Below are 9,775 nucleotides of genomic sequence, written 5' to 3' on the forward strand. Positions count from 1 at the left end.
AAACTTACTGAGAAGAAATGCATTTCAGTTCTGGCTGAGGAGGTTGAAAGGCCTTACTATGGAAATACTTCTATCTAGAACCATAAAGGAGATCTAATTGCACCTAAGTTGTGATGGTGATTTAAAGTTTATGAAACCTTTTGGGAAACTTGGAAAGCATTTTGTCTTACTTTTCCTATTAAGAGGAAATCTAGTAGTAAAAAGAATCCATCAGTAACCTCAATAGAAAACCTGAGGGTCAGCTGGGCCTCGTGAGGTCTTATACCTGTAGAGACAAGTCTTACTTCTCTTTTTCCTCTAATACCATCATTAACAACATTGCATACCCATTTATTGAGGGTTTTCTACGAGTGGTATGACGCCTGAGTTATAAGGTCCTACTATGGAGTCCGTATTACAGGGTGGAGATGAAACCAGATAGGTACATAAAAAAAAAAAAAACAAGAACCAATCTAGAGTCACAGAGGTATGTGCCCATGTGTGTTATAGGAATTCAGAGATAAGACTGTCTCTAAGGGCTGGAGGGTTGAGGAAAGCTTTTGGAAAGAGATGGGGCCTAAATTAGCTCCTAACCTTCGTATTTGGATCTTGATCTTCACTCTCTTTGTTCAATTGCTTCAGAAACGATGGAAGATTTGCACAAAGCGGCTGAGAAGCATAGCATGTCCAGCATTTCAACTGATCATCAGTTCTCAGATGCTGAAGAATCGGATGGTGAGGATGGAGATGATAATGATGATGATGATGAAGATGATGATGACTTTGATGACCAAGGAGATCTGACACCAAAAACAAGATCAAGAAGCACCAGTCCCCAGCCTCCTAGATTCTCCTCCTTACCTGTGAATGTTGGCGCCGTGCCCCATGGGGTTCCTTCTGATAGCTCCCTGGGGCATTCTTCATTGATCAGCTATTTGGTTACTTTGCCAAGTATTCAGGTTACTCAGCTTATGACACCAAGTGACTCATGTGAAGATACTCCAATGACAGAATACCAGAGATTATTCCAGAGCAAAAGTACAGACTCGGAACCAGACAAAGACAGGTTAGACATCCCTAGTTGTATGGATGAAGAATGCATGCTGTCTTCAGAGCCGAGTTCCTCCCCAAGGGACTTCTCACCCTCCAGCCACCATTCCTCACCAGGATATGATTCTTCACCCTGTCGAGATAATTCACCAAAGAGGTATCTGATACCCAAAGGAGATTTGTCACCCAGAAGACATTTATCACCTAGGAGAGATGTATCGCCCATGAGACATCTTTCACCAAGAAAGGAAGCTGCCTTGAGAAGAGAGATATCACAAGGAGATGTTTCACCAAGAAGGCATCTGTCCCCAAGGAGGCCAGTGTCACCTGGGAAAGAGATCACGGCCAGAAGAGACCTCTCTCCCAGAAGAGAGAGAAGATACATGACCACCATAAGAGCACCATCTCCCAGAAGGGCTTTATACCACAACCCACCGTTGTCCATGGGACAGTATTTGCAAGCAGAGCCAATTGTATTGGGGCCTCCTGTAAGTATAATTAGCTTTCTCTTTCTAGTATATAAGTCCAAGCACATTGGAGTCTCTTGATGACACACTAGTGTGAAATGTATTATGACATGGGTCTCTTTCATGGGGAGGAGTAAACTTGGTTACTGAAAATAGAAGGAAGACATTTTTATTGCATGCTATTGTCAGTAACATGTCTGTGGTATTATCCCAAGTGTAGTATTACATCAGAGAAGAGCATTTCCAGCTGGTAACAGGGGCGATCTTTCTAAATGCTTTCTAAACCTAACTCATTATTGACAGGAGTTGAAACCTTTGCATGAGTAGAAAAGGTGAAGTCTTTGGAATCGCATGGCTGCCGAGACAGACATTCTCAGGGACATTTAGGTGTCATTTATGTAACTCTTTGCCAGATAAGGATTCTGATTCAGGCATTAGCATTGACTTTCAAGCAAAAAAAATATTTTAAAATAAACTCATTACTTTGCCCACAGTGAGTGGACATGTGAAACCAGTGAGGGATCGGAAGAGGGGAGAATGAACCCCTTGGTATGTTTATAAATGAAAGGCATGAACATGTATGCTTTGCTTCCTGGTACCACCACTTCCCGCTATTGAGTGCCCTTGTAAAGTGAGATCTTGAGCCCGCAGAGAATGGGGAGTTGGGAAAGCTAAGGGAGAAAGCATCAGAGGCGATTTCTATGGTATGCCCTCATTATAGATTAAGATAACAACAGCAGCAATCATGGATGAAATTTAGGCAGTGGGCTTATGCAAATCCATAGAAAAGCACCTGCCCTGCCTCATTCCACCAGCGTGGTAGACCTTGATGTCTCTTTCAGCTTGTGTAGGGTTTTAAAAAATGAATGAAGCAGGCACCTAGCGTAGACAGAGGAATGATACCTTTGGAGTTTGGCCGCTTTAAGTGTGCTTTTTGTTTCCTGGGCTCTGTTCTTTGCCATTCTCCTTTTGCTCTGGATTTCCATCATGTGGGTCGGCACTGTGCTTCACAGCCAAAGGAAGCACTGCCAGCTCCCAGCTCTACCGTCTTATCATTGCCCTAGTGGTCGCCTTCCTCCCTCTCATCACCTTTCCTCCACCCTGAATTAGATGCTTAGGTTGTCACTTTTGAACTTTAGGAAAACTCCCTGCTGCATTCCACTCCCCTGCCCCCAGCACCCTCTGTTTACAAGCCCGCCACCTGCTTAGTCTTCATGGTTCAACTACTGCGGAAACGTGTGTAGCTATCAGGACTATTTGTAACTATTTGTCAAACAAATAAATTAACAAGCTAAGAAAAAGAGGGACATTTCCACAGGTTTTTTGCGTCTTGGTGGTGCTAAGTAGAAAGCAGGGCTCTTCTGAAGTTCATGCTATTGCAGCGTGAATAGAGTGAGAAATGCCTCCGATACCAGGATACCACATCCAGCGTGTAAAATGCTTTTTCTGGTATAGACCCAATGATGCTGGTGAAGTGTGTGAGATGAGGCTCTCCTGTTCCTGATCAACTACAGCCGCAAAAAATAACCCTTTGGTGCCAACACACTATTGTTATTAAAAAATAATAGCAACTCGCAGCCAACTTGGGCAAAGGAAGTGAAGGAGTAGACTGAAGGACTTCACCTAATTTTTAGATCTATGGCCAGAAGGTTGTTGTTGGAAGGAGATTGGTTTTTATTAGTCATTGACTTTGCACCAGTTTTTTTTTTTTAATACCAGTTCACCTGGATACTTAATATTATTGTTGAACTTTACCATTTATGAAGCCCAACTGTTGAGCCTTTGGTCTATTACCCAGTTTAATTCTCTGTAGAGGATTCTTAGCAGGCTGCTTTGTTCATGCGATAGAAAGGAATAGACCTTGGAATCCTCCCTGAGGATCCTCCCCAAGCAGAGACACTTGGTCTCGAACGCTTCCCGTTTGATGCTTTACCACACCTTTTTGGAGGGGCTGCAGAGGGTTTTCACCTTTCTATGATGTACGGACAAGATTTTCATTGCCAGAGCAAAGAAGAATCAATGATCCTATGAGAAGTACGTCTCCCGATTGCTGTAGTAGATGAGTGCTTCCCCCTCTCTATTATTTTGGAATAACCCTAAAAATAATTCTTTTTGATGGAAATTCTATTAGCAATACCTTGTTGTGTAACATTGACCAAGGGCTCACAGGGCAGTGACCGTGGCATGAAAGGACCCTGTAGTCCAGTGTGGCAGGCTCATAACCTGGTTCAGTCTGGAGTGGTAGGTCCCAGGGAGCAGGTTTGGAGGAGGTGATATGCAGTCACTGAGATTCTAGTATCCTGCGGTTTCCTCCCTAATGCCCTCCGGTTAGTGTTAATTTTAAGACAGATGATAGATAGGTAGATGTGTGATAGATAGAAAGGTAGATAGATAAACAATAGAATGGGAAAGAGAGAGGGAGGAAGGAAGAGAGGAAGAGAGAAAAGAGTTTTTTATTCATTCATTCAGTAAATATTTTTTGAGGGTTTATCAATCATATGTGGCTCAAGGATGAAAAAATTGTACAGTTTCTGGCCTCATCTTTTTTAAACAAAAAGTTTTCCTTTTCCATTTTTAAAGTTTTGGTAGATAGACAGCAAGGAGACAAAGAAAGTGTGTCCTGGTCCTCGGTACAGTGTCCGTGAACATTGTCTAGTAAAAGTGTGGTCCTACGGTTCCATCCCTTTTGCTCTCTGTGTGATCTTGAACAAGTCAATTAACCTCTTGGCCACAGTTTCTTAATCTGTTTGTGGCAGTCAGGGGGCTGGGCCAAGCAGATTTCTGTCCTTGAAAGAACTTGCCATTCAGCTCTAAGGAATGCAGTGAGCTGACAGCCTCCAGCTGTTCATACCTTCAGGCTAGGCCTCCATTTTCAAGCCAAGGTCACATTCTCCCCTGCAGCCCCCAGTCAATGGCTGAGCCTGGATCAGCCCCAGCTGACCACCTGCTTCCTCTTCCCATTACCTTCCCATACATTAACTCCCCGCTCCCCCATCACCACCCCCAGCTGAACCTCTTGCACCCCTACCTCCTTCTGAGCCTTTGCTTCCAGAGGACCTAGTGACACTGTTGAAAAGATGAGTGGGGTAAATATCTGGTACATGGGGTATACGGATAGATATACACACACACATGCATGCACTTAACACAACCCACACATGCATTCATTATTCATCTTTCCGTATCGAGATTTTTAAGTAAGATGGGAGTGTGTTCACGATAATTACAATGATAAGGTCCAAGTTATGAGAACAGTGTTGCAAATGGAGTAAAAACTAGAGTAGAAAAATCTTCTTGAGAGTTTATTTGGAGGGTGAAGAAAGGGTCAATTCAAGGACAGAGGATATGTGGAAAAGGCTGGCAGTATTTGGAGCCATGGAAGTGGTTACATGATAGGAATTGTACTTGTGCACTTGCCTCTGTGACCATAATCATTTAATTTCTGGTCAGTAAAGGTCTGACTGTAACACTTTTACTCTTAACACAAAATTCTGTTGGCTCTTGAACATGCTGAATACCTCCTACTTTTAGAGGACAGTTCACCACTCCCTTTGTTAGGCTTGACTCAGAGATCTCATGAAATGGGACAGCTGTGTCTCTGGCTGCCTCACAGACCCCCATTCTGATTAGGTGTATGCAGTGGACATCACAGAATAGCAATCAAAAGCAAAACGGAAAAATAGCCAAGCTACATTTCGTTTTAAACTTTGAATCTGTGATAATCGTGATTAAAAGAAGATTCATTTGGTTAGCTTCAAAGGTCATTATTGTAGGCATTATGTTCTTCCACCTTACGTGGTGATGGATGAAGGAAACACGCCTTTTTTCTAAACCAGAGCAAGTACAAGAGGCATTTTTTTTTTTGGTAGCATTTAAATGATTCTTTCCCATACCATAAAATTCTCCCCTTACCTAGCTTATGAGATGCTTGTGGTTATAGGGTTGATGATTACATGATTTCTCCTGCACTTTCAGCACAGGTCATTTGTTTTTGGCTTGAATAAGGTGAAGCCCAGAACAGGGTAAGGGCCAAGCCTGGTACAGAGTAGCAGAGACGATGCATAACTTCTCGTTCTTGAGCTGGTCTCACGATCCAAATAGAACTGGATGAATCACTAATGGTATAGAGCATATCTTGAATTTTAGAACTGAAACATCCTTGAAATGAGTTAGAGCATTTTTGGGTCTCTCCTGATTACTACCGTATTTGCCACATTTGTATCTCTCTGATTTTAAGTTCTCAAAAAACGTAAAAATAAAACTACAGTGAGTCTCTTTTAGATGACGATTCATTAAAAGAATGAGTCTCGGCAACTGAAACCTCATCATCTCATCAAAACCTGATAATCTCACAGTATTAAGTTGGGTTTTGCTACAGAAACAATTATACAAAATAAGTTCTCCATTCTCAGGACTGGGACGATAAAATCTGGAATACTGGCCCCCAATTTTAAGTGTCTTAATCCATTAATTGCCAAGAAGATATTTAAGTGGAAATAGTAGTATAAACAGAAGAATTAAAACACAGTCATCTTTGGTTCCCGGCTGTGTAGTTGAATGCAAGTTGTAACGATTTGAAATATTTAATATTAACTACTTTGATGCATAGTTTCCATACTAAATCTGGCCTTGAATTAAGATTTGATGGAGAAGCTGTGCTGATCTTCTGCCTCGATGTCTCCTGAGCAGGAATTTGTTCCTTTAGACCAATGCTTTGCACATTGGAGTAACCAGTTTGTGTTATCACCACCATTTTGTCATCTGTTCTGTAGAAAACTAAAAAAAAAAAAAAAAAAAAAAAAAAAGAAGCAAGCTAATTTTCAGACTTGTCACTCCATTTCTATTCATCAACACTTAAGAAAAATATTAAAAATCTGCCATGTAAACAGATGGTAATCTTTTAACTTCCTTTTGAATTAAAAAATCTATTATTAGTGTTTTTTGGCTCAGTAAAGTGTTTTTGGTAATTATCCATTATTTTCTTTTCATTCCATCTTATGAACAAAACAGAGCTGGAACATGTCTCTGTACCTAGTGGAGAAAACACATTGCATGATTTATTACACTGCTGTTTAACAGCAAAGGCAACTTTTCACAGACCCACCGCCTCATTCAAGAATCCTAAAAGACCGCTGAGAAATTCTCTTTTGTCTTGAGAAATAAAAAATGGATAAAAAGATTAGGGAGTCTCCACGTGTCTTGAAAGAATGAGTGAGTGAGTGAATGAATGAAACAGCTTGACCTAAGCGTGAAGCGTGATGGGTCCTAAGCGTTGTGCTCTGTTTCCCGATGCAGAATTTAAGAAGAGGATTACCTCAGGTTCCTTACTTCAGTCTCTATGGAGACCAAGAAGGTGCTTATGAACATCCAGGCTCCAGCCTTTTCCCTGAGGGTCCTAATGACTATGTCTTCAGTCATCTTCCACTCCACTCTCAGCAGCAAGTGCGAGCTCCTATCCCCATGGTGCCAGTTGGTGGGATCCAAATGGTTCACTCCATGCCGCTGGCCCTTTCCGGTTTACACCCTCCACCCACATTGCCTCTGCCAATGGAGGGCTCTGAGGAGAAGAGAGGAGCTTCAGGGGACTCCTTCGCCAAGGATCCCTACGTGGTTCCTAAGCAGCACGAGAAGCGACCTCCTCACGCTCTGCAGTCATCTGGTCCACCTAGCACACCCTCCTCTCCTCGGCTACTGATGAAACAGAGCACTTCAGAAGACAGCCTGAATGCAACAGAGCGGGAACAGGAGGAAAACATACAGACTTGCACAAAAGCCATCGCCTCCCTCCGGATTGCCACAGAAGAGGCCGCTCTGCTGGGGGCAGACCAGCCAGCTCGGGGGCAGGCGCCCCATCAGAAACCCTTGGAAAGTGCACATGTTAGCATTAGACACTTTAGTGGACCTGAGCCAGGTCAGCCCTGTACCTCAGCCACCCACCCTGACTTGCATGATGGTGAAAAGGACAATTTTGGTACATCACAGACTGCATTCGCTCACTCCACGTTTTACAGCAAGAGTTGTCTGGATGACAAACAGTCGGGCTTTCAAGGCAGCAAAGAATTACCCTCAAGCACAGAGGAAGGCAAGGAACCTTCGTCGGAAAAGAGTCAACTACATTGATCTAAGATGCATGGAGACTTTCATTTCCACATTTTCCCCTTTGTTTTTTGTTTTTCTAGACATAGAGGTAATCAAGTTTATAGCATGCCTGTCCTAAGTTACAGTAGTTTGCTATTATATATACTTTTGTTATATCAGAAGAATTAGGTAAATTAACAAGTCATCATGAGCCTGACCAAAACAAAATTTGAAATTAACCTATTGGGTCTGGTACTTTTAAAATTGTACAGATGTTTGTGCCTTTTCTTTACTTTGCTTATATTCTTATAAGCATTTTTTAGCAGTAATTTGTACATATTTTAGAATTTGTGTATCTGCTTTGTAATAAATGTAATTTCTTTCCTTTTTTGGACACTTGGATCTAAATGATGTAAAGCAAAACAGCATCAATATATATGTGAGGTTGCACTAAAACATATTTTTATATGATTAAAACTGAACAGCTTTTATGTACAGCTCTGATTCTGTAATACTAATATTTATTTACTTTGTTTCATAAATTGTACATTTTTTCTTAATGTTGTGGATTGCTTTTCTATGTGAAGCATGGGATTTACTGTTGCGTAACTAGAACAAAAATGTATATTGTAAACAAGATATTTAAACTAGAGTATCTTATTCTGCACTTATGCATTAGTTTAAAAAAAAGATAAAGGATGTATCAGTCAGTTCTTAACTCTTGTAAATTTTTTTGTCTCTTGTTTGCTGGATTGACTATAACTTAAGTGCTGATTGTGATTTTAAACTGATAGGACCGTAAAGCATTAAAGTAAACAATGTGCTATTGTGAGTTTTTTCAAAGCTTTATAAATCAGTTATAAATAATATTAAAAGTATTTGGTCTTATGTGAACATGTTGATCTATATACTCATCTAAATATATGGGAAAACATTCCGCCCCATGTAAATATGTACAAGTGCATCACTGGTACAATTTTATGTAACTCAGTTGGACACTAGGTTGCCACAGACCTATGCTAGGGTGTCTTTAAAAATTAAAGTGACAAAGCACATGGGACTGTGTTGAGCTTGGTTATCGGCCGGCCCGGTGGCTTGGCAGGCAGTGCTGTGCGCTGCCCACGGAGAAGACCTGGGCTTAGCAATCTCCTTGGTTCTTGCTGCACGAGATGGTGACTGGAACTAAGGCTACTACAGAGGGGTCGCGCTTGGACTGAGGGGTGGGTGTGGAAGTGGGGAAGGGCACGGAGACCTGGTCCCCAGCCCTTCCTGTCAGCCAGTCTGCACGGTAACAGGGTTGGCATCAGCTCTAGGGGAAGCCACTTGACCCTACTGCGGAGGGGAAGAGTGTCACACTCCTGGCTATCTCAGGGGGAACGGAAAAGGAGCTTTCCAGGGAAAAGAACTTGTGGGAGGATAATGTCTTTTGTAGATAACATTTAGAATGGGTTTTGGTTAGCGTGGACAGCGGGCAGAGCCTTTGTAGGTTCAGAAGAATGGAAGGAAGGGAAGGGGTACAACACATGCGCGCACACACACACACACACACACACACACACACACAATCTGGGTTATCTTTGTGCTATATAGTGGATTATAATTCTGTGAAACCAAGTTTGTATATTGAATTACATTAAGGAGTGTTCTTTAAAAAGAGAAATAAATATACGATTACATGCTTGAGGTGTCTAGTTTTTATGTGTTGTTTTACATTTTAATTTCCCAATTTTGTTGCTGCAGAAATTTTGAGGCTACCAACATACCATCTGTGCTTTTAATTGCTAGGCTCTGCCTATCCCGAGGTGTGCAGAGTATGAACGCTTTTAGCATGTGAAAAGGCAGTCATTGGCTTCCATATGTCATCCGATTAGAACAGAGAGTGGTCAACACAGTGCGAGCTCTAGAAATGGGGTCCTCAGAACCTGGGCATGGGAATGGGCATCTGAGAAGAGTCATGAATAAATCAAATGATCATTTCCCCTTCTGCTTCCCTCTCAGTATGCATACATGTCTGAAATTCCCCCAGTGGGGAAACCTCTTTATTTTTGCTGAGGTGACTGAAGGTAAAAACCAAATACACCATAAAATATCCAGAAATCATAGTTCTTTCATTACAAAAAAGTAGAACTTTTAATAATGGAAATAGCTTATTAAAGGTCAAACTCTTATCAGTATTTTCATTCCAAAAATCTCAAACTGGT

At 41.6% G+C, this 9,775-nt stretch overlaps 1 protein-coding gene across 8 annotated transcripts in view; it reads left to right on the plus strand.

Annotated features, from left to right (window-relative positions):
• The window catches only part of HIVEP2 (HIVEP zinc finger 2), a 193,762-nt gene extending 184,506 nt beyond the window's left edge, over positions 1 to 9,256 (plus strand). For 7 of the 8 annotated variants that reach the window (XM_032650706.1, XM_032650705.1, XM_032650703.1 and 4 more), the window contains 2 exons: positions 622 to 1,517; positions 6,792 to 9,256. In XM_032650706.1, coding sequence (XP_032506597.1) covers positions 622 to 1,517; positions 6,792 to 7,616 — 1,721 coding nt within the window. In that variant the 3' untranslated portion in view covers positions 7,617 to 9,256. The remainder of the gene's footprint in view (positions 1 to 621; positions 1,518 to 6,791) is intronic. The other variant, XM_032650711.1, reaches the window with a different exon arrangement.
• Positions 9,257 to 9,775: the final 519 nt, after the last annotated feature.

This window comes from Phocoena sinus, chromosome 12 (genome assembly GCF_008692025.1).
Source record: "Phocoena sinus isolate mPhoSin1 chromosome 12, mPhoSin1.pri, whole genome shotgun sequence".
NCBI lineage: Eukaryota > Metazoa > Chordata > Mammalia > Artiodactyla > Phocoenidae > Phocoena > Phocoena sinus.